General features: G+C 38.1%; 1 protein-coding gene across 8 annotated transcripts in view; it reads left to right on the top strand.

Annotated features, from left to right (window-relative positions):
- iqsec2b (IQ motif and Sec7 domain ArfGEF 2b) overlaps positions 1-26,230 on the top strand; it is a 109,539-nt gene that overhangs the window by 71,776 nt on the left and 11,533 nt on the right. For 7 of the 8 annotated variants that reach the window (XM_067413288.1, XM_067413287.1, XM_067413289.1 and 4 more), the window contains 5 exons: positions 22,642-22,927; positions 23,013-23,342; positions 24,188-25,227; positions 25,386-25,547; positions 25,980-26,102. In XM_067413288.1, coding sequence (XP_067269389.1) covers positions 22,642-22,927; positions 23,013-23,342; positions 24,188-25,227; positions 25,386-25,547; positions 25,980-26,102 — 1,941 coding nt within the window. Of the gene's footprint in view, positions 1-20,869; positions 21,014-22,641; positions 22,928-23,012; positions 23,343-24,187; positions 25,228-25,385; positions 25,548-25,979; positions 26,103-26,230 lie in introns of those variants that run through there. The other variant, XM_067413292.1, reaches the window with a different exon arrangement.

The raw sequence follows: 26,230 nt of genomic DNA, 5'->3' as shown, positions 1-26,230 counted from the left end.
AAACAATTATTCACTGGATGGTCATATACTGTTTCACCACTAGATGGGAGAAAATATCACACAGTGTAGCTTTAAGGAACCATATTTTTTTACTCAACTGTGGTGGAAACGGGGTCCATAATTTAGTGATGCTAGGTCATTGAGATTACACTCTTCAGCTTTATTAACACTTTCCAGGCCTAGAAAGATAGTAAAGACATCGTCTAAACTACTTTATTCAGCAATTTCTTCACTTCTGTGTTAGTCTTCTACACTTCTGATGTAGTAAATACAGTCCAGCGCTTCCGTGTTGCGTCCGAGTTACACCAGAACATCGGCTTACCATTAGCCGAAGCTGTTCACGTGAGTACCAGGACACGTGATGCTGACGCAAGAGCTGGCCAATGTAAACTGTGTAGAAGAGTGACACAGACAAAGAAGAAATTGTTGAATAAAGTCGTTATTTTAATTTGTTTTTGCGCACAAAAAGTATCCTCGATAATTCATGAAATTAGAGTTGAACATGGACTATTTTAACAATGCCTTTCCTATCCTTCTGGACCTTGAAAGTGTTAATTAAATTGCTGTCTATGGAGGGGTCAGACAGCTCTTGGATTTCATCAAAAATATCTTAATTTGTGTTCTGAAGATGAATGAAGGTCTTACAGGTTTGGATGAGGGTGAGTAATTAATAACATAATTTTCTTTTTTGGCTGAACTAGCCCTTTAATGAATCTAAAACATTAAAATTACATATTTTTGTAGGTATTTTCAGTGAAACAAAACAAAAAACAAACAAAACATATAGCTTCTAAAAAAAAATACATGTGACCTAGTACATTAAAGGGTTAGTTCACCTTAAAATAACAATTTATATCATTAATGACTCACCCTAATGTCATTCCACACCCGTAAGACCTCTGTTTATAAATGTCTGAGAGCTTTTCTGTTCCTTCAATGAAAGTTTATGCACACTATACTGTCCATGTCCATAAAGGTAATAAAAACATCATCAAAGTAGTCCATATGTGACATCAGTTCGTTCATTAGAATCTCTTGAAGCATCAAAAATGATGATTGATGATGATTGACTCAGATTGATTCGGATTGCCGATGTCACATTATTTCAGCAGTCTGACACGCGATCCGAATCATGAATTAATACGCTGATTCATGACCGTTCAAATCTTTATTTTAGGATTGAAAACAAACTCGGAAGAGAAGACAATGCTGAATAAAGTCGTAGTTTTTGTTATTTTTGGACCAAAATGTATTTTGGATGCTTCAAGAGATTCTAATTAAGTAACTGATGTCACATGTGGACTACTTTGATGATGTTTTTATTACCTTTCTGAACATGGACATATTGAGAACATGGATATACAGTCCCTGACAAAAGTCTTGTCGCTTATCTATTTTCTAGAAATACCTGATATTAACCTGACTTTTAATTAATTAATTGGTGTTAGAAATAGCTCATTTGAAAAGCTAAAACCCTCCCAAATGATGTTTAATGCACTGGAATAAATAATGTTCACAGAAAAAATATTTATCATTTAATCAAGACAGAAAGGTCAAATTTTGGCAAGACAAAAGTTTTGTCGCCTATACAGAAATTGAACAAATTTACTGCAAATACAAAAATATGACAGCAAATTAAGTTGTGGCGCTGTGAGATCCAAATTTAATATGGCTTGTATGACTTCCATGAGCTTGAAGGACTGCATCCATGCGGTTTGGCAAGGATTCATACAATTTATTGATGAAGTCATCAGGAATAGCTAAGAAAGCAGTCTTGCATGCCTCCCAGAGTTCATCAATATTCTTTGGTTTCGTCTTCCATGCGTCCTCTTTCATCCTACCCCACATATGCTCAATGATGTTCATGTCTGGTGACTGGGCTGGCCAATCCTGGAGCATCTTGTTCTTCTTCGCCTTGAGGAACTTTGATGTGGAGATTGAAGTATGCGATGGAGCACCGTCCTGCTGCAGAATTTGGCCTCTTTTATGGTTGGGAATATAAGAGGTAGCTAAGATTTCTTGGTATTTTAGACTATTGATGTTGCCTTCCACCCTGCAGATCTCTCGCACACCCCCATACTGGATGTAACCCCAGACCATGATTTTTCCGCCACCAAACTTCACTGTTTTCTAGGTGAATCTCGGATCCATTCTGGCTCCAGTAGGTCTCCTGCAATATTTGCGGCGACTGTGGTGTAATTCAACAGAAGATTCATCTGAAAAATCCACCTTCTGCCACTTTTCCAGCATCCATCCTTTTAGCAGGCTGTGGGCCTTGGCAAATGCCACACAGTTTTTCAATTGTCTTTTGTTTAGTGTTGGCTTCTGGGCACTGATTCGACCATGGAGGCCATTTCGAGACAGAATCCGACAAACTGTTCTGGTTGACACAGGGACTTCAGGTGACCAGGTCTCGTGCAGCTCTGCTGCAGTGGAAAATGGGCTGGCCTTGGATTTTCAAGCCAACAAACGGTCCTCTCGAGCAGTTGTCTTGCGGTGTCTGCCTGACCTGGGCTTGTCAAAAACGTCTTCAGTCTCTTCAAATCTTTTTTTTATCCTCTGTACTTGACGCTGTGACAAGGTGTCTGCCACATCAGCAGTGGATCTGGTCTTCAGCCTCTTGATAATCAAAACTTTAGTCTCAGGGTGAATCTTAGGCATGTTTGCAGAGGTCTAGTTGCAGTTGATGTGAAGGTCTAGCGTACTGGGGTTCTTTTTATACACACTTGAGACCTAATTGATCCATTATTAGTCACAGGTGAAGCTCATATGACAAGGTGACAACACTTATGTCTTTGCAAAAATTGACTCAATGGGCTTTACCAAGCTGTGAATATTAGAATACTTTTTGAAAGTTTAGTTTTTCACTGAAACATTATCACAAAAGCTGGTGGGATTAAAATGAGCCATTTCTTGTAAAAAAAATCTTGATTATAAATATATTTCAGCGGCACTTTAGGTCAATTTGTACACAAGCGACAAGACTTTTGTCAGGGACTGTATATATTAAACTGTGTTCTGAAGATGAATGGAGGTCTTGCGGGTGTGGAACGACATCAGGGTGAGTCATTAATGACATCAATTTAAATTTGAACTAACCCTTTTTAAGACTACAACATTTTAAATGAACAGCCCTTATAGCCTAATTTTCATTAACTTAAAATTAAATATTGTGTTTTACACTTTAGCTAAACAGTAGAAAGTGCTGTAATTATATGTTTTATACTTATTCAGAGAACCCATTTACACCTTTTCCAATCAGGCTAAAAGTTGTCGTTTTGTGGTGCTCCAGTTCAGATGACACATAAAGCTGGGATTCAGCAACTAGTGGAATGTGTTGAGACTGCCATCTAGTGGACACATTTAAGCAAAGCAGTTCGTCTGAGCACTGAATCTAACCTATCAATAGAGTATCCTACTTGAGTTCATTTCAGGTAGAAATGATTCAACTCAATAATTTTGTGTGTGTTTTTTCATGTTCTCTATGTTTTTTCATCCCTCCTTTTCTGTCTTTCTAACACTGTATCTCTGTCTTTCAACTCTCTGACCTACTCGTCCCTCATCATTAGTGAGGAGGAGGAGAAGGAGGAGGGTGAGAGTGATTCTGTGCATCAGTTCTGTTGCACCGCCTCTGGCTGCAGTAGCCCCTCCTCTCGCTAACCATCAACCAATCAGCATGAGTGGAACTGCTTGATTGACATTTGTGTGTTGGACTCTGTGAACTCTGCGATTCTTTTTTGGTACAGTTTTTGTAATTGCATGTTGAATAGCTTGCTGTCTCGTTAACTACTGTTACGTGTGTTTCTGATAGCCTAAGTACTTTAGTTCATTTACATAATCAAATCAGTCAATATGCTGTATTCAGTGGTGGACAGTTACACGATCACAACTATGCTGCATAATTAAGAAACAGTGCTTTGTGTGTCTATTAGCCTCTAATATTCTATATTTCTCTCTACAGGGATATCAGGTACCATCAGTAATACAAGCTTTTTTGTAATTGTTTGTTTGAATGAGCACTGCACAAAGGTAAAATGACTTTGCAGCCGTTTAAGATGTCTTTAAAGTTGCTTGTATTAATATCTATCGAAAGATCCGAACAGTTGCTGGAGAATCTTTCCTTTCTATGCTGACATTTATTTATCGTCCTCATTTCAGACACTGTTTATTTAGAACCTTATTTTGTAAATGAATAGTGTGCCAAATGTCACTGTGCTTGCTGAATTTGTGTACACCATGTCAACCTATTGTTCATAATTCATGTTTACGCTTCTTTGTTTTCTCTAGTAGGCGGCATATATTATATCTGAATGTGTCACTATGAATAGAGTAGATCATTAGCAGGACACACTGCCATTTGTTCCCTATAATTTCAGATTTTTTTTATAACTTAAAAATATACTGAATATTCAGGACATCAGAAGTAGGAAGTAATGGTCAAAACATTAGGAAATTGTGAAACACTGAACAGAAAACGACATTTATTTATATTTTCAGTAAAAGTAAAGTTAAGTAGAACTCAGTAAGCTGATATTCAGAATAAAAATATCTATATTAAAAGCTAGTAATAATTTTAAAATCCTAGCATGGATAAGAGCAGGGAGAGCAGCGATAACCCCCCTTAGGGTAAAAAGAACAGAACCAACATAATGTATTTATATTAAATTATGTTAAATGTACAAAATAATTCCGGATTTCTGAATTTTAGTCTGATTCAAGGGGAATAAGAATACCAAATCCTGACTGACGAGAGGAGGAGCTGGGGATGGAGGAGTGTAAATGAGCTGTAGAGAAACACAATAGCTGCTGATAGTACTGAAGGGGAGATATATGCTGTGATAGGCATCGTATTCCTATAGATAGATGTGATCAGCTGACAGTCAACTAAATGCATGCTTGACTAACTTTACCTTACAGAACAGACGCTATTCACTTGATTTTTGCCATTAAACATTGAAGGGGTGATTGCATGCCATTTCACTTTTTTAACTTTAGTTAGTGTGTAATGTTGCTGCTTGAGCATAAACAGTATCTGCAAAGTTACAGCGCTGAAAGTTCAATGCAAACAGAGATCTTGTCTTTTAAATTTATAGCAGTTTATTGCCTACAAAAACGTCCGGTTTGGACTACAACAAGCTTCTTCCCGGGTTGGTGACATCATAAACCCTCGCTAGTCAGCGCAGATGTGACTTCTGCCCGTGATGGTAAGGGGCGTGGCGTTTCCGGATAACCTGTGCTTGGCACTTCAGCCAATAAAAATACATGAAACTACATTTGGCCATCTAACCAATCTAAGACCATTGCGTTTTTCGGTAGGGATGGGCTTCATAGACGCAACGCAGGAAGCAAACCAGCCTTTGAAAGGACAGTGGAGACAGCGGTGTGGAATAATGGTCAAATATAAGAAAAATACAGTGTTAAAAAAAAAAAAGTATTAATACTCAAAAACACAACCAAGCCTAGAAAAAAACCACAGAACCACCCCTTTAAAGAGGACCTATTATGCTTTTTTTTCTTTAGTGTGTAATAGTGTGTTTTCTTTATAATGTATAATGTTGCTGTCATAAAAAAGTTACAAAGCACACTCACTCCAAAGCGAGTTATTCTCTATATCAATGCACACTGTTTCTGAACTCCATAAAATGCCTTGATTATAGTCTTGAGTTTTACAGTATTCCTCATTTAAATAAATCCCCACCCAATGCAAATGCAAGATAAAATGGACAAGGCCAATTGCGTTAGGTTTTTTTTTTTTTTTTTTTTTTTTTTTTTTTTGCCATGTTCAAGAGACAGGTCATTTTTAAAATGTAAGTACAATGTAAAAACATGTATGTACACAATAAATGCATTGTATCAAATTATTAATTTAAATGTTAATACATAGTAGTTAAGGCCACCATATAAAGTGGGACCCTTTTTTTCTTCTGAAAAAGGGTCTAATAGGTCCTCTTTAAATTTAAATCGGTATTACTGCAAAGGTGCACTATCATTTACTGTTGTTCAGCAAATTTTCACAAATGAAATGCAGTAATTTCATCAGGACTCCGCATGAGAATTTTGCTTAAAGGGACCTATTATGCCCCTTGTTACAAAATGTAATATAACTCTCAGGTGTCCACAGAATGTGTCTGGGAAGTTTCAGCTCAAAATACCTTGCAGTATCATTTATTATACCATGTTGTAAATGGCCATTTTTGAGTGGATGGGAAAACATGCTGTTTACGTACATGTAACTTTAAATTCAAATTAGCTACTTCTTTCCAGAAGAGGGTGGAGCCTACAGCTTGTGCCTCGGATACTCTGCCAATTTGGAAACATCTGTTTGGTTTTGATTATCATCTCCATCGCGATCATGCTCACGTGACATCGCAGTTCTTCATCATCATAAAAGTTTAATATATGTATGCATTTAAATCCATATCAATCTAAACTTCTGATGTATGGTTTACATGTATGGTTTACTGAGCGCACACATCCCAAGCACGCGCACAGAAAGCCGGCTGTCAAGACGGCACATCTCATGAGTATTTAACTCAAAGTTCTCTTTCAGATCTTATTGCGCTTAAACTGTGAAAATCACATGGGTTGTGTCAAAAATACACAAAGTCCACATTAACACAGTCGGTTATGTCTGTGAATGTAAACAGCTTGTAAAGAAATCCCATGTGTATATTAGACCTGTGTACTAAAGTAAAAGCAGTGTAATTTAAAATCCCTACTGCTAAATATGCTGTTAATATGGAACAACAGAAGAAAAACAGGAAATCATTTGCCAATTATTTCATTTTAGTAGCTTTAATAATACATTTCTTACATGTTATAGGGGTACTTCAGCGCTGGGAAGATGAATGTATTTAAACTGGGTCCTTAATGTAGGAGAAATTATTTTTAATTTGGTGCTTTCTAGACTGAGAAAAGACACTAAATGTATTTTTGTCACATGGGGATGAAAGAACAATTCCCAGATTGTCCGCTGCTTTACGAGGCCACTCCCAAAGCCACCGTTACTGGATCACTATCATTCGAATACTCCAGGGTTTCTACTGATAGAAAGCCGGGCCCCACTTTATATTAGGTGGCCTTAAGTACTATGTACTTACATCAAAAAAATAAGTACAATGTACTTACTTTGTTCAAATTGTATTGCAAAACACTTTTGCTGATATTGAGGTGGGAAAGGGGTAGAGTTAGGGACAGGTGTGGTGGTGTAAGGGAAGTGCCAACTGTGTAATTACAAATGTAATTACAGACGTAATTACATGCTGGTATTTTTAAAATGTACATACAATGTAAAAACATGTATGTACACAATAAGTGCATTGTATCAAATTATTAATTAAAATGTTAGATAGTAGTTAAGGCCACCTAATATAAAGTGGGTCCGAAAGCCGTATGCTAATCACTGAAGTAACCCTTAAATGCTCTGGCGAGGAGATAAACATGGCCGACTGTGTACAGCTCACTCAGGGCGGGGTCTATGCTTATAGGGGCAGAGTCTGTCAGCAGTCGTGGGCGTGGCCTAAGTATGTGACGTCACATTGCTTAGAAACAACAAACCGCTTATTCAGATGAGACACTGCTTATGATTAAACAAGATTCTCGAAAAAGAGGAGTGGGGGGATTTTTACAATTATAAGGTGGTTGTGTACACACACTGCTGACACATTCAAACATGTAAAAGTGAATTTTGCGTAATAGGTCCCCTTTAACAATAAAACAAAATCCCCATTCAGAATTCCCAAATGCTTCAAATAAGTCACGAGGATTCATCGCATTGACCAACAGCTGCTCATTTTGAAAGTGCCTCCTGCGTGTGTTGCGCTTCATACATCGCTACACTATTGGACAGACAATGTGGACCTTTTGCCCACTAAATTTGGCAGAAATTTCACAAATGTAACCACATCTTAAGTCATAGTGACACATTGAGTACACAAATGGCAGTGTTTCCTGAAAATGGCAAAGATGTACTATAAAAAAGAAAGAGGTTTAAATATAATTGACATTTTAACTATGTTTCTAATTTAATGATATGTAACAGAAGCACACTCTCAAATGAGATTCGCACTTTAGGCCACAAAAGAACTTTGTATTTACAAAATGGAAACAAGGTGCTTTTATTAAAATGAAACTCACAAATGCTGTAGATATGAATAAATATGACTGCTGAAAACTCTTTGTTTCTCTCTCTCACACACACACACACACACTCATAATGAAACAGTAAATGAATATTTCACCAGCTTTTTCCCTTCCCTGCAGTTTCCCTGAACTACATGAACTTTGCCCCACCCCTTTTTGATTGCACACATGCTGTTCAGGAATGCATGTATGAAATGAAGAAATGCCCCCCTCCACGCTCCCCTCCCCTCCTTCTCTCCTCGCTCCCCTCCAGTGTTAATGTTGTAGCAATAATCACTGTGTTTGCGTCAGACAGCTATATTTATGCACATTGTTTTTTCCTCTGCTTGAGCTGTCAAAAATGTAGTCATGCAACTCTGCAGTATGTGTGTGTTTGAGCGAGTGCACTTGTCTGAGGGTGCGGTTTTTGATACATACAGTAGGATCAGTGTGAATGGTTGACTGTCTGTACCAGCAACACGGTAAGTGTTTGTGTGTTTGTCATATACAATATTGTCCCCACTGTCCATCACACAAACGAGTTTGTGGATTACTGATATGAATACAATGGTTATATCCTCTTTTATGAGTTACAGATCAATCGGTGATATTAGTACTATGGCAGAACAAGCTCAGATACTTTCATTTTTCATACTCTAGGCAAACACAGATTAATATGAAAAGTGTAGTAAACTTTTCTGTTTTCTTGTTTATAAGTGTGAATGTTATTACCGTGTCAGGAGGAGGAAATGCTGAGGTCATATTTGCACTTTGTTCTTTTTTGTATTTTTAGGTCCATTATTTCCTGCAATATAATATAGGCAGCTTGAGTGTTTTTATGGACTATGCTCATTATAACCAGCAGCTAAAAGACAGCTGAACATGTTTCAGCAGAGAGACAAGTTAAAGTAGCTTTTGTGTTTGTCTGTGATGGCAGGAGCTCCGTTGAGACCCTGAGCTGTGTGTGTGTGTGTGTGTGTGTGTGTGTGTGTGTGTGTGTGTGTGTGTGTGTGCAGGGGGGAAATACAAGGAGAGGGAAGATAAGAGTGTATATGTGCTTTGAGGATGGATGAGGAATGATCATCAGTATGGGGTCTCTGACAGGATAGAGTCAATGCTGGAAAAGAGAAGAGGTAAGCGTTTTAGTAATACATAGACCTGAGGGGTGTGCAGTGGTCAAATGGATGGTTGTGGTTGTGCTTGTAGTGAAACTTATGGCAGTTGTGTTCAGATGCACTTTAAAATGATCTGTTAGTCTAAAGAAATACCTTTCTTAAAAGAAGAGTTTGTATAAATTCATATATTCACTTTCATGTTGTTCCAATCAAAACAGTGATTTGTGACTTTCTTTCTTTTGTGGAACACAAAAGAAGATTTTTTTAAAGAAGATTTTTGTCTATGTAATCAAAGTCAATGTGGTAAAATAATATAAATTCAGTTCAATTCAATTCCGTCATATTAAAAATAAATGAACTAAAATGACAATAAAATAAAATAAACCTAATGTGATTCCTAACATGTTCGACTTTCTTTGTTCTATGGAACATAAAAGAAGATATTTTGAAGAATGTTTCAACAGTTATTGTCCATGTTATCAAAGTCAATGGGGTAAAATAATATAAATTCAATCCAATCCAATTAAAAATAAATAAAATAAAATTACAATAAAATAATTAAAGTAAAATAAAAACTTGCATGTCATTCCCAACCTGTACGACTTTCTTTCTTCTATGGAACATAAAAGAAGGTATTTAAAGGGCTGTTTTTGTCCATGAAATGAAAAGGGGGTGGGGGGTAATGTAAATTAAATTCAATTAATGTCAGTAAAAAAATTAATCAATAAACATTAACTGACATGCATGTCATGCCCAACCTGTACAACTTTATTTTATTTTTATGGAAGATAATAGAATATGTTTTGAATGATATTTAGTTTTTTTGTAACTTTAATGAAAGCCAGTGGGGTCAGAAGTATAAATTAAATTACGTTTATTAAAAAATAAAATAACATAAAATCACTAAGGCAAAATAGAAACAACTTATTATTTGTCCTAAAATGAAAATAATGAATTAAAAAAATCATAATTAAAAATAAATTAAAAAAATTAAAAACTGCATACATTTCTACACAACCCTTTGCATTTCAATTAATCAAATATTCCAGATAATTTAATTATGCATTCAGCCATTTGAACACATAATCAAATCATAAGACTGTATAATACGCTTAACACATCTTTTCATGTTTAAATCCATTCTGAAGATTTCTCCCATAATGGAAGCAGAACTTTTTTGCACCCTGTACTGTGTCTGTGTTTTTGTTTATCTCTACAGTATTTTCTCTTACTCTATTATGTGCTATATTCTATTCTATTGTGTGCCCATCATATTTCTTGCGGCTTATATATGGATCATATTCTATTCTGATTATGCGTGTCCTTGATTTCTTTTTAGTTCTTCTTTTTGCTGCACCGTGGGATGAGGAACTATAAGGATTTTTATCCTTTTTTCATCATCTTTATACTTTATATCACGTTTCATATGTATGTGAAAAATAAAAAACCTTGAAGCCTTGAAATAATCCATCTGGTCCGACCTGTGGGTCATTTCATAAAGGCAAAAGGGACTAGAAACAGACGCACATAATTATGTGATGTGTTGGCTGTCAGCAAGTAATGAAATGATTAGAACGGCAGCTGAAACACTTCACTGCGTCCGCCCGCTGTGCTGTCTTTGTGTTTGTGTGGTGTTTTAAACCGCTTTTCATCATGTGGATAACTTGGATTAGCATATCTGTATAGTACTGATTACTGGCTCAAGAGAATCTGTGAAATCTGCGACTCTAAAAGGACTAAATTTGATCTTTTTAAGCTGGTCTTGACGGCTCTTTCCTGGTGTTTGCCTCAGTAACTCGCAGATTTTTTTTCGCCAATTGCCTTTTGCTTCTATCCTGTGTATGCAGACTCTGAGAAGCTGCAATGCCATCAGAGCAGATTCAGACCTTTTCGGTTTTCAGAAAGTTTTTTAAAGAATAAAAAGCATTTGTAACCTTAATTTTAGATCTTCCTTTGGTTGACTTGATGAAGTGTCAACCATACCTATATTTGGTCAGTTTTCCCATTATTCCATGATTGTCTCAGAATCTGTCAGGTCTTTGCTCATTGGTTGGGCTTCTCGGGGACACTTATCCTGAAGCCACTGCAGCATTGTCTTCGTGTCATATCATCCTGGTTAATGGACTGAAACCGGTCCACTGTATTTATTTTTTAAACCCGATTTAAGCATCTAATGAGAGTTCCTTGGCTTTGTTTTTGCATGCACATTATTAAAATGTTCATCATGTTATTTACTGTCACTCAGAGTGTTGTCTGTATGTATTGTGTTGAACAGTTGTCTTCCCTATGTCTTCCCACCAATTACAAAATAACCAGTCTCACCAAATTAAAGAGCAATTACAGCTCATCATGAGAAGGAATTCTATTCATGTTTCTAGAAGCTGTCTTGCACTTGAACTAATTTGACAGATAACTTGATGGATCACATATGTATGGTGTTACGAAGACTTTGGATTCATAAAGCACATTTGAAAATAGACAGCATTACTGTAATTGCCCAAGCTTCAACAAAACATTATATTTGGCCGTTTGTTTTCCTTTGTTAATGGTTTTGTGTTACACAACACTTTAGTCTTTAACACTTCAGTCACTTCCTTCAATGCCAGCAAACGGCATCTGCACATAAATTATATTTGTCCTTTTCTCTGAACTAATTTCAGTGACTTTTCACAACCAAAAAAGTGTCCAAATACTTTGTTGTCTTCATTTTCAACAACATATTTGACTTTTTTTGTTAAATGTTTGGTATGTTTTGAATACAAACTCCAATTGTATTCGTCTGAAAGAAGAAAGTCATATACACCTAGGATGGCTTGAGGGTGAGTAAACCGTGGGCTAATTTACATTTTTGTGTGAACTATCCCTGTTCAAGTACCTATTGTGGTGTTTGTGAAAGTTATTTGCAGAGAAAAATATGCTGAGTATATTTAGTTCTCAGAAAAGTTTAATTGGACATATTGTGTTTCTGATGCAACCTGCTCCGCAAGTTACTACAACATTCCTGCTGTTTAATAAGCACCTGACAGGGCTGACCTGCTACCTCCTAAACTGGAAGCAAGAATAAAGATATATCTCTTCACAATAAGAAAAAAGCAACACAAATCATTTAGTCATTTTTAATAATGCCATTATAATGATTATTCAGCTAGAGACCAATACGTTTATTGTTAAAAGCAATTAGCTCATTAGATTAATGTTTGCTGTTATAAAAGTGAATAATAATAGAAAAAATAATTGACCCAATCACAATCATTGAAGGTCAGGTGGCTGCTCTGTCGATGTTATACTGTTTCGATCTTCTTTGTCTGAGAAAGGAAATTGCAAATATGTTCAGTGGCAACTGAAGAAAACACATTAAAAAAAAACACTATAAAATGTAAAAAAAACATCAGTTTGAGAACACATGTGCTGAAAATACTCACAATGCAACCAAACACTAGCGGCCGGCTCCTGACCTTAAATTTAGTTAAGACTATAACAATTTTGTAAGCGTTATTCTGTAATTGCTGAACACACACTAAACACTTTTGGCAGAGGTTGCATTATTCAGCTTAAACGTGGCACTTCAGTGTTGATTGACAGGCTTTAAGTGCTTATGACACACACAGAATGCCATCTTAGAATTGCCTTAATGTAGCATTTATTGCCTTTGAATATTCTTTTAAAATATAGCAAGTTTTGGAGAAATTCCTTTGAGGAAAAGAAAGTCATGTCTTTTCATGTTACTGATCTAACCTGACCTGATGTAGTCTAATATGCCCATGGCTGAAGCGGATTGATATAGTCCGGAGCGAGTTTTACTTAAGGTAACAAGAAAATATGCAGGCAACCAGAAATCTGCCCCAATACAGAGCCGTGGCTGCAACCAAATACAGAAACCAAAATGTAAAATAATGCAACCAATTACAGAAACGTACTGCAAATACTCACAACACATCCAAAGAGGGAAACAAGCTAGAAATAATCACAACGCAACCAAATACAGAAACGTGCTGCAAATACTCAAAACACATCCAAATATACTCACAATACAACCAAACATAAAAAACGTACTGCAAATACTCACAACACATCTAAATATACTCGCAACACAACCAAATAAAGAAACATACTGCAAATACTCACAACACATCTAAATATACTCACAACACAACCAAATAAAGAAACATAGTGCAAATACTCACAACACATCCAAATATACTCACAACACAGCCAAACATAGAAATGTACTGCAAATACTCACAACACATCTAAATATACTCACAACACAACCAAATACAGAAACGTACTGCAAATACTCACAACACAACCAAATACAGAAACATACTGCAAATACTCACAACACATCCAAATATACTCACAACACAACCAAATACAGAAACGTGCTGCAAATACTCACAACACATCTAAATATACTCACAACACAACCAAACATAGAAATGTACTGCAAATACTCACAACACATCTAAATATACTCACAACACAACCAAATACAGAAACGTACTGCAAATACTCACAACACATCCAAATATACTCACAACACAACCAAATACAGAAACGTGCTGCAAATACTCACAACACATCTAAATATACTCACAACACAACCAAACATAGAAATGTACTTCAAATACTCACAACACATCTAAATATACTCACAACACAACCAAATACAGAAACGTACTGCAAATACTCACAACACATCCAAATATACTCACAACACAACCAAATACAGAAACATAGTGAAAATACTCACAACACAACCAAATGTACTCACAACACAACCAAATACAGAAACATAGTGAAAATACTCACAACACATCCAAATATACTCACAACACAACCAAATACAGAAACATAGTGCAAATACTCACAACACATCCAAATATACTCACAACACAACCAAATACAGAAACGTACTGAAAATACTCACAACACAACCAAATGTACTCACAACACAACCAAATACAGAAACGTACTGCAAATACTCACAACACATCTAAATATACTCACAATACAACCAAATACAGAAACATGCAGCAAATACTCACAACACATCCAAATATAGAAACGTGCAGCAAATACGCACAAACGCAACAAAAATACAGAAACGCAATCCAAATACTCGCAATGCATCCAAATATACTCACAACACAACCAAACACAGAAACATGTTGCAAATACTCACAACGCATCCAAATATACTGACAATGTGCTGCAAATACTAACTACGCAATCAAATATAGAAACACTCTGGAAATGCTCACAACGTAAACCAAATATAGAAACATGCTGCAAATACTCACAATGCAACAAAATACAGAAATGCGCTGCAAGTAGCACAGACCACAATGGAAATGGTTGAGGGGACCCCAACAAGTAACAAACCTGACTGGGTCTGCTTATTGTTCAATGTCTACTTGTCAGTGTTATTTACAGCACATTTGTGTAGTTGGTTGTGTTGTGAGTATTTGCTGGACATGTGTTCTCAAACTGATGAATGTTTTCTTAATCTGCTGGTGTTTTTTCTATTTGTGTGTTTAAAAAAAAAATATATATATATATATATAATTTGTTTTAGATGCAGCGCATTGAGCTCTCTCGGCCACTGTAAATATGTGCTGAATAGAGAAAATTAATTATATTACAGTCCCTGACAAAAGTCTTGTCGCTTATCTATTTTCTAGAAATACCTGATATTAACCTGACTTTTAATTAATTAAATGGTGTTAGAAATAGCTCATATGAAAAGCTAAAACCCTCCCAAATGATGTTTAATGCACTGAAATAAATAATTTTTATAGAAAAAATATTTATCATTTAATCAAGACAGAAAGGTCAAATTTTGGCAAGACAAAAGTTTTGTCGCCTATACAGAAATTGAACAAATTTACTGCAAATACAAAAATATGTCAGCAAATTAAGTTGTGGTGCTGTGAGATCCAAATTTAATATCTTGTATGACTTCCATGAGCTTGAAGGACTGCATCCATGCGGTTTGGCAAGGATTCATACAATTTATTGATGAAGTCATCAGGAATAGCTAAGAAAGCAGTCTTGCATGCCTCCCAGAGTTCATCAATATTCTTTGGTTTCGTCTTCCATGCGTCCTCTTTCATCCTACCCCACATATGCTCAATGATGTTCATGTCTGGTGACTGGGCTGGCCAATCCTGGAGCATCTTGATCTTCTTCGCCTTGAGGAACTTTGATGTGGAGATGGAAGTATGCGATGGAGCACCGTCCTGCTGCAGAATTTGGCCTCTTTTATGGTTGGGAATAAGAGGTAGCTAAGATTTCTTGGTATTTTAGACTATTGATGTTGCCTTGCACCCTGCAGATCTCTCGCACACCCCCATACTGGATGTAACCCCAGACCATGATTTTTCCACCACCAAACTTCACTGTTTTCTGGGTGAATCTCGGATCCATTCGGGCTCCAGTAGGTCTCCTGCAATATTTGCGGCGACTGTGGTGTAATTCAACAGAAGATTCATCTGAAAAATCCACCTTCTGCCACTTTTCCAGCGTCCATCCTTTTAGCAGGCTGTGGGCCTTGGCAAATGCCACACGGTTTTTCAATTGTCTTTTGTTTAGTGCTGGCTTCTGGGCACTTATTCGATCATGGAGGCCATTTCGAGACAGAATCCGACAAACTGTTCTGGTTGACACAGGGACTTCAGGTGACCAGGTCTCGTGGATCTCTGCTGCAGTGGAAAATGGGCTGGCCTTGGATTTTCGAGCCAACAAACGGTCCTCTCGAGCAGTTGTCTTGCGGGGTCTGCCTGACCTGGGCTTGTCAAAAACGTCTCCAGTCTCTTCAAATCTTTTTTTTATCCTCTGTACTTGACGCTGAGACACATTGAAGGTGTCTGCCACATCAGCAGTGGATCTGGTCTTCAGCCTCTTGATAATCAAAACTTTAGTCTCAGGGTGAATCTTAGGCATGTTTGCAGAGGTCTAGTTGCAGTTGATGTGAAGGTCTAGTGTACTGGGGTTCTTTTTATACACACTTGAGACCTAATTGATCCATTATTAGTCAAAGGTGAAGCTCATATGACAAGGTGACAACACTTATGTCTTTGCAAAAATTTACTCAATGGGCTTTACCAAGCTGTGAATATTAGAATACTTTTTGAAAGTTTAGTTTTTCACTGAAACATTATCACAAAAGTTGGTGGGATTAAAATGAGCCATTTCTTGTAAAAAAAAATCTTGATTAGAAATATATTTCAGCGGCACTTTAGGTCAATTTGTACACAAGCGACAAGACTTTTGTCAGGGACTGTACATTATTTTGAGTTGTAAAAAACATTTAAAGGAAGTTACAGCTATAATGAATAATACAGTATATTCCACCTTACACTGTAGACATGGATGATTTAGTAATTGGCATAAAAACTTGCCTAGCCACCAATGTTGCAATGCCCTCGTATTATAAGTGACTTTAAGCTTCTTTTTTTTTCATAAAGTTCTTTCTAAATACGGCCAGTAGTGGGATGTGTTTGGGCTTATTTGGGTCATTGCTAGTGATTGACCCACCCACTGTTCAAGACATATTCGAGACATAATGCCATTAGTGCTTTCGTAGCCTTTCCCAGCCCTTCTCTTACCCCAAAAGCATATATATTTATATATATATTGTTTATATGAACAATATTTTTTAAGCAAGATCTACCAACACTCCCTTTTTTTTGTCCATACAGTGGAAGGTCAATGGGACCTGAAACTGTTTACTTACCTACATCCACATATCTTCTTATGTGTTATTTTATTTATGCAAATTCCACACTTACAGCACACTGTAGCACATATACTGAATGTGTTGTTTAATTGTGAGTGTATTCTAGTGGTCAAATCCTAATCTTACTCATACGTTGTAACATTCAAAGTCTTACAATCTTACAACCTGCAACTTATCCACCAACACCCACGGTTACTGTATTAGTGCTCCGTATCTATAGCAACACCCTTTCTAATGACTGCCTCACCTCCCACGGTGGTCTCACGGCAACTGTCACTAAGCAACCCTACCTCCCTCACTCCTACATGTGTGTGTGTAAGAGAGTGGGTGGGAGAAGTGGGAGGAAGATGTGAGATGTAAGAAGACAATTTTATGAGCAGATGTTATAGCAGCATTCCCAGAATAAAACAGCACTACAGGTTTGTCATTGAATGTAGGCAGCAGATGCCAGATTACATTTCTAAACCATGTTGCAGCACAGGGCTAAACTAAGCAATGGCTGACTTTCTAAACCAATATTGATGTAAAGCATAAGTTTTAGTGTATTGATATGTGGTTGCTCAAGCCTCAGTGATATCCATGGAATCCTTATTGTAAGTTTAATTTATGTTTATAAAATTGCACATTTAAGCTGCAATATGTCTTTCTGCTAGAGGGCACCTATTAAAAAAAAAAAAGGCGTAGTTTGATGACCAAGTTTGAGCACAGAATCTTGGGACATGTGGTCTTCACCTCACAGACGGTAGAAAATAATCGGGATAGGACTCGGGCAGAAATCATGTTCATGGATGTGATTATTAATATTACTGTAGTATGAAGCAGAGCAGGACCAGGTGTTGTGGAGCTGAGCAAGGCCGCTGGAGCGATTGTTAGTAAGATGAACGCAACACACGCCTCACGAGCAGCAGGACTATTAGTATGTCACAGTTGCCAGCGCGATTGTCGCTTTTCCAGTCATGAGTTTGATGTAACGGAGCTCTGTTTATACATTTGAGTGTGTTGAAAACAAGTGGCAACCTCCTCCAGTTTTTCTTAAAGTGACTTAAACTAAAATTATTTGACTGGACACTACAGACAGGCTCCTAAAGGGAGCAGAATCTCATTGAGCACCATGTTAAATAGCCCATCTTTACAGCAGAAAAAAAAAACATGTTTACTGCCTGGTACAAATTGTGGTTTTGGTGTATATAGCTAATTTTGCCCTTCATGACAACTGTGAGGGGATTGAATGTTATATGACTCATTTGTTTGTATTATATAAAGCATTAAAGTTCTGCATAATTAAGGGCGTGGCATCTTTGAATGACAGGTCCCGGATCCTTGGTTAAAATAGCAATTTTCTCACGACTTACAAATAGTTGGAAACATTTGGGATATTATAAGTACTCAACTGAACAACATATATAACACTGGCCTTGTGGTTTTGGAATATTTTACTGAAAATGTTTTACATGGTGCAGCTTTAAGTCTTGAAAGCAACTAGACCATTTACTTATGTAAAGTAGCCTAATATAGGCAAATAGTGTAAATGTTTGCTTAGACATCTAAACATAGCTCATCTGCCCTTTTCAGACCGTGGAAATGTGATGTCATTAAACAATATTTGCAAAGGAAATAATTACATCATTGCAAATGCCTGAGTAAATGTACTCAGGCCCGGTTTCACAGACTTTCAAGGCTTAGACTAAGCCAGTATTAGGCCTTAGTTTAATTAGGACATTAAAGTAACTTTATAAATGTGCCTCGGAAAAAGAAAAAAAAACTACTGGTTTCCATCTTGAGACATAACAATGGCACTGACATTGTTTAAAATATGCCAATGCAAATGATTTCAATTAAAACATCTCAAACATACATTTTAGTCTAGGACTAGTCTTTAGCCTTGTCTGTGAAACTGGAGGCAAGTGTAGATACAGTTTGTTTTTAGGTAGGCTAGCTAGTAGCAATCTATCGTTTTCATTTCAAAGGGATAGTTCACCCAAAATCAAAATTCTGTCATAATTTATTCAATTTGTCATTCCAAAACCCGTGTGACTTCCTTTCTTCCATGGAACACAAAAGGGGATAATTTAATGAATATCTGGTGGAAGGATTTTAATACAGTGGCAGTATAATGTGCTTTAACATTTAACTCTTTCCCTGCCATTGACAGAATTTTCCATTAAAAAGCAGAAAAGGAGAAGCAAACTATGAAAACATTATGGACATGCGGTAATCAAACTTTAAACAGCATATAAATCAAAACTGCCAAACGTTACTAAATGAAATGTCGACCAAGAAAGAGGTAATCAAGTCAAGTAGAAGAAGAAAATAGTGTCATTGTTCAATGTTGATTCAGTTATTAAAATAGTTCATTACGTACAGTTTATAAAGCAGTTCTAAAGAAAACAGTGATGTCATCGTCCAGCTCAGTTCTCATCCAATAGTGTCAGTGCAGTCAAATCAGGCCTATTGCTAAGTATTAAGTGTTTTGCGTTCCATGGAAGAAAGAAAGGAGAATGTTTTGGAATTACGTGAGAGGGAATAAATTACGACAGTGGCAAGGACTGTAGTGTTCAAGCTTTGGGTGTATTGATTGACTTGATCTACTCACTCCTATCCAGACGTTGTATATGATAAAAATGTAATTTGTCAGCTTTTTGTTCAAATCCAGTATCCAAATTCAAGTGTTGATAAAAAGAACGCATGAATAATAAAATGGGACTTTTGTTTAAAAGCAGAGGCTCTGTCCTTTCTTTGATATATTGCATGTTAAGATTTTCATACAACAAAATATTCTGGGGGCCATAAAAGTTTTGTGAAAATGCTGGCTGGCAACTTTTCTTTTTTAAACGTTTGCGGAGAAAGAGTTAATAGAGCATGCAGGACTATCAGTGAAATGGTACCATGGCTAATTTGAACAAAATTGTACAACTGCTTCTTCTGCTTTTTCTATGTACCATGGTAAAATATGTATTGGTACACAGGATAACAATAGTGGGCATATTGCTATTTTCTCACTCAAATTGCGTAAATATCAGGATGTTGCAAGTCATGTGGGTTTAAATGTATTTTTTAAATGTTCATGTTTGAACTATTCCTTTAATAAAACACAGTTTCACAATGTTTTACAAATGTGACTGTTGTTGTACAGTGAGTGCTATACAATTATTTGGATTGCTTGGCTTAGATAATTTTGATATTGGAAGAATTTTAGAAATGTTTCAGCTCGCATTGAAATTTCATGGCAGCTTATTAATCTAGCCAAATTTGAGACATTGTTGAGATTTCTTCTCAAACTCTAGACTAGAGAAAGTGAGATAAATGGTGTCTTTTTCTTAAAAGAGCAACAACAACAAAAGCTGGTTCTCATTTGATCGCATTGCTTTTTCCAGGAGAAAGAATTGAGACTTTGAAGAGTTCTCATTTATTATTTTGCTTTCCAATGGGCACAGCTGAGGGCACAACAGTACAACTCAAATGGCGATTTCTGTGTCTTCCTTCCTCCCCTTCAATCTTTTGTCCGCTCCATACAAATGCAGGAAACCACCCATATTAGGGGTGGAAAATACAGACCATCACAACAGAGAGGGGAACACAGCTTCATGGACGATTAACACAAACACCTGTGGGAAAAACTATTCTAGGCTCTTCTAATTTGAAGAAGACGACAAATACAAGCACTGCTGGAGATCCCAAAGCTGATTGGTTCAGAAACTCCAGCCTCAGTTACATATCCAGTCACACTTTCCGAGCTACTGACTTCGGTGAACTACACCACCATACTCTGTGTAATGTAAATAATCAGAGGGAGAGAGAAAAGGGAGGAGGGAGGGTTTAAGCACTGCCATGTGACTGTGCGGTGGTGACCTCCTGACAGCCGGTCATAACTGCAGAACGACTCGAAAGCTAGAGTTCAGCACTTGGTGAATTCCAGAAGCTTCAGCGACCCTTTGCCAAATTTGGACTTAAAGGAAGCGAAACCTCCTCTTGTTCTCAGGGTGAATGTTCATGTGTATGGGTTTATGCACCTGTCTAGGTGTTTTTAGTAAATGCGGTAAGTGTACAGTTAATGTTTCCAAATTTTTGGATATGGCATTTAATCCTAACACCGGCTGTTATAAGCCTATTAGGTTTCTGTTTTCCATCCTACATACAATAGAGGTTGACAGGAGGGTATTGTGCTTTTGTAAAGACTGGACCTTTATGTGTGTAATAGTTGTTACATGCGATAAACAACTAAACCAGGATTGTATGCATGCAAGTGTCTTTGTGTGGGTTTGAGAGAGTGAGAAATCATTTAGGCAAAATGAGAATAGTTCCGTAAGATGTCTGAATATGCAGCACATTAGCATTATAAGATAATATCTTGCCTTCAATAACCTCCTCCGACTCATACAGAACAGGAAGTTGCTTGCAGTGATTCAGAAGTACCACTGTCCTGTCAGAAAGCTGTGTCAGGATTATGAGTTCAGATCACATGCTGTTGTGTTTCCCATGGCAAACCCAAGGGTCACCGCCTCGGCACTGGGGTGACTGACCCTATAAACTATGCTCCTGTGTCAATAGACTGTTTGTTCTTATTCTGTAATTTCCTTTGCAGGGGTGTTTGCAAACTATTAACACAGAGTATTAAACATCAGTGTGTATAGCTTGTTTGTGCTGTTGGCATGAATGACCTCAGATTGTGTGGGTTGTGTAGGAAAAGTGTGTTATATTGCTTTTCCAAGCTATATGTGAGCCATATAACATCGGCACCTAGCAATAACCCAGAACATCCTAACAATCGCAAAGCAACGCGAAAACAATTCAGAAGGGAATCTGCATTGAAATGTAATAACTTCTCAGAACGCCTACCACACAGACTACCTTTAGTGTCAAGGTGGTAAGTTTTGCACTGGCAAGAACCCTTCGCATTTTCTTTAGAAAACGTAGAAGTCTGTTTCATGGTATACTTTGGTATGAAGGACACTGAATGAGGTTGCATATTTGATGTTATTATGTGTGCTACGTTTATGTGTGTTGGTATATATGCTCTGATGGAACCATGCAGGATGAGTAAGTCACTTATGGAAGTGGAAGACTTCAAGCCATTAAGGATGAGAAATGTTGAGTGAGGAGCAAGAGAAGAGGACATGTCAATAGTGTAGAGATGAGGTGAAATCAGTTTGGATACGATGCCACACATGCCCAAACCTTTCATATGACAGGTACAAATGTCAAAAGCAGAAATTTATTTATCAGGAAATTTACAACAATATTTCAAGTTTCATTAAAGTTTCAGCTCCTACTGTGAGCTCAACTGATGAAGATTAGACCCATTATAGACTGTTTATATATAAACTATGATCTTTGATATAGGAACCAAGTTTTTATTATGACATTCACTTAGATAGTTACAAATCTTATTTCTAGAATTGTTCTAATTTTCCTGGAGTCTTTGCTTTCATTTCTTTATGATAATTCTAGGAAAGCCTGAGGCTTGTTTAGGACATTAGCCCTGTTTAAAGCTTTCCTGAAAGTCAGAATGCTAAGTCAGTGGAAAATGAATAATAATGTCATGAATTCCTGAGTTGCTTGAGATTTTTATCTTATCCTCTCATTATGGGGGCGTTTCAGACTCAAAATTATTATCTCTCTTTCTCTCTGCTCTCTCTCTCTCCCTCTCTCACCCACCCTTTTCAGTGAGGAGGAAACCCAGAGTTCAGCTTCACGTCCCTTTTCAGACAGTTCCAGCAGTAAATCTCCTTACGTGTACCGCCCTGACCGTTACGGGGACAACAGCTGCGGACCCCCAGGCCCCCGGGTGCCTTTTGTGCCTCCTCCAAGCCCAGCCAGTCTTGCCTGGGCACAGCGTACCCGCAACCAACCAGCTAGCCTGGCCCTCCGTAAGCAAGAGGAAGAGGAAAACAAGAGGTGCAAAGCCCTATCAGACAGCTATGAACTCTCTACAGACCTACAAGACAAGAAGGTAAGGCATGCAAAAAAGAATTATGATTCACAGAAAACCAATTTCTGTCGGAGCAAATATAACCGATAAGGCTGTTGTTGTTCAGGTGGAGATGCTGGAGAAGAAATATGGAGGCTACTTCGTAAGTAGACGAGCAGCGCGCACCATCCAGACAGCATTTCGCCAATATCGCATGAACAAGAACTTTGAGCGGCTGCGCAGCTCAGCTTCTGAGAGCCGCATGACACGACGCATCATCCTTTCCAACATGCGACTGCAGTACTCGTTTGATGACCGGCAGCCTCAACCTCCCGCCCCGACTCACTACAGTCACAGTCCAGGAATGGGTCCTCCACATTCTCCAACCTGCACCACAGAGCCAAGCTCCCCATTACGGCCGGAGTACACCCACCTAGAGGACTCCTTCTCTAAACAAGTAAGTTCTCAGTTTGTCTGTATCTAAAGTCATCATCGAGATAAAGGGTTAGGGTTAGAGGTCACACTTGTCACCAGTGTGTATTGTGTTTTGGATGTTGATCCTCAACACTGGATGATAATGTACAGGCTTCATAGCTAGCTTTACCAGAAGGACTGTCGATCAAAGTTTTACATACATTTTTGAGATGGTCTTTTCAGTGGGGTATTGTATTTAGCTTCTCTGTACATACCCTTCTGAATTCAATGTTTAAATGATTCCAAAACTGTCAAATCATGACTAGATAATGCTATGGAAAATACCTATACTGTCACTCCTTTACTCACAGAAAAAAATGCAAAAGTAATACCTCTAAGGGTACAATAACTTGTCATTTGGGCAGTTCCCCTAAATAAATAACTTTGTACCTTATACCCCTAAAATGCTCATAGTAGTACCTTAAGGGATGACCATCCTTCGGATATGACGTTAAACCAAGGTCCTGATTCTCTGTGGTCATTAAAAATCCCATGGCACTTCTCGTAAAGAGTAGGGGTGTAACCCCGGTGTCCTGGCCAAATTCCCTCGATTGGCCCTTACCCAGTCATGGTGCCATTGTATTGTGGCTGCTGCACAATGGTTGTGGTTGAGGAGAGACCCCTTGTCATGAGTGTAAAGCACTTTGGGTGTACAGTAGTACATATGAAAGCGCTATATAAATGCCTAATTCATTCATTCATTCATTTATACTCTAAGGTATATGCACCTTGTAGAGGTACTGTCCCGGTGAAAGTGATCTGTTGTAACCTTAATGATAAAATAGTTTGCACTGTTTATCTGACAGTGTTCATTTCTTTCTACTTAAGGTAAAGTCCTTGGCCGACTCCATTGATGATGCCCTAACGTGCCGACCACGCAGAGAGGACTCCCAGGAAGGGATAGGGGATGGAAGTGGTGTTGTGGACGACTTTGGCGAGTGCATATGGAGCAGCAACAGCCACGCATCCTTACGAAGAGGACTTGGAGACAGGGATCGAGGAGGTACAGGGGGCTTAAGCATGCATGAGGATAGCACAGCCACCTCTTACAGTGATGTCACACTTTACATGGACGACGGACTACCTTCCTCGCCGCTTTCCCTAGACCGGGCCCCAAGCAGCACAGACACTGAGTTCTGGGGAGGTGTTGGAAGCGGGGTAGGCGGTAGGGAGGATAGCCGTGACACAGAGGGGGGAGGAAGCAGCAATAGTCGCCGAAGCACACCTTGCACAGAGTGCCGTGATTTCCGTTTAAGGGGAGGGCACTTACCTCTACTTACGATTGAACCACCTAGCGACAGCTCCGTGGACATGAGTGACCGCTCAGACCGAGGCTCCCTCAGCAGACAACTGGTGTACGAGCAGGACTCAGTGGGAGGGTCACCTCAAGGTACACTAAAACACAACCCTAATGCTCGTTCAACATCCTCGACAGCTGCACAAGGTCAAACACGCCCAGCTAGCCGATCGATACCATCGCATATTCCACACCACATGGCTCACCATCATCACCATCACCACCACCACCATCACCAGTACCCCGACACTCCTTCGTCCTCCTCCTCTCCTCAACAGCCCCCAGCCACACCGCTCTCATTCTCTTCTTCAGCACCCCTGCCACCTGGTGGCTTAGAGCAGCAGTGCTGCTCGGATGGTGATAATGACTCCCTGAACTCCACCACAAACTCTAACGAGACCATTAATTGCAGCTCAGGCTCCTCATCAAGGGACAGTCTGCGGGAGCCCCTGCCCCCATTAGGAAAACAGACCTACCAGAGAGAAAGCCGGCACAGCTGGGACTCTCCTGCCTTTAACAACGATGTGGTTCAGAGAAGACAATATCGTATTGGACTTAACCTCTTCAACAAGTAAGTGATAATTAAACTCTACCTCTTATATGTAACTATCCCACCATTTAACATATTAGCAATCCAGTGACTATGCCATCACAAATCAGATTGAGAAAACTGAATGAGTCTGATTAAAACATGATTAAACTGTACTGTTTTTTTTTTTTGACTTGCAGGAAGCCAGAAAAAGGTATTCAGTACCTGATTGAAAAGGGCTTTGTGTCAGACACACCAGTAGGCATTGCTCGCTTCATCCTGGAGAGAAAAGGCCTGAGTCGGCAGATGATTGGAGAGTTCCTTGGAAACAGACAGAAACAGTTCAACAAAGATGTATTGGAGTGAGTCCACATAATAAATCCTCTAAAAAAGGAGCTAAGATTAAATTGAGTCTTTTAACGCATGATAAAAGGTGACATCATTTTTTTTCTAAAAGGTTTGCTTTGTAAAAATTAAATAATACACAACGCTGAACTGAATAGATACGTAGGCATGTAAAGCACTTGATTTAACTTGCAGTGCAATAGCGCACTTTGGAACTTTGTTCAATGCATATTTGCATTTTTGAGATCAGACTATAATTAGCAGACCCCTTGAAGTACTCCTGTGGACTCCGTTGGGGTTGTGAAGCCCCAACACACAATTGAGCAATACAATATTTCAACAATGTTGCATCAAAAATGCACCGAAAATAAGTGTCCTCAAACAAATGGATGCATATTTTAGCATAGGAATGTCTTAACGTAACATTTTCCTTCGTTCGTTTTTCTCAGTTGTGTTGTGGATGAAATGGACTTTTCCGGAATGGATCTCGATGACGCTTTGAGGAAATTTCAAGCTCAGATAAAAGTGCAAGGAGAGGCGCAAAAAGTAGAAAGACTTATTGAAGCTTTCAGGTATGTCAATGTGATTGTTATAAAATAAAAAATACATTCATTAAATTAATGAATATACATTCATTAAATTTAACAATGATATGCTATGGGTTACTATGGTTTTAACACTATAAAGGGGCCTTGGTAAC

This window comes from Pseudorasbora parva, chromosome 13 (genome assembly GCF_024679245.1).
Source record: "Pseudorasbora parva isolate DD20220531a chromosome 13, ASM2467924v1, whole genome shotgun sequence".
In the NCBI taxonomy this organism is placed as follows: domain Eukaryota; kingdom Metazoa; phylum Chordata; class Actinopteri; order Cypriniformes; family Gobionidae; genus Pseudorasbora; species Pseudorasbora parva.
This window is presented reverse-complemented; position numbering and strand designations above follow the sequence as displayed.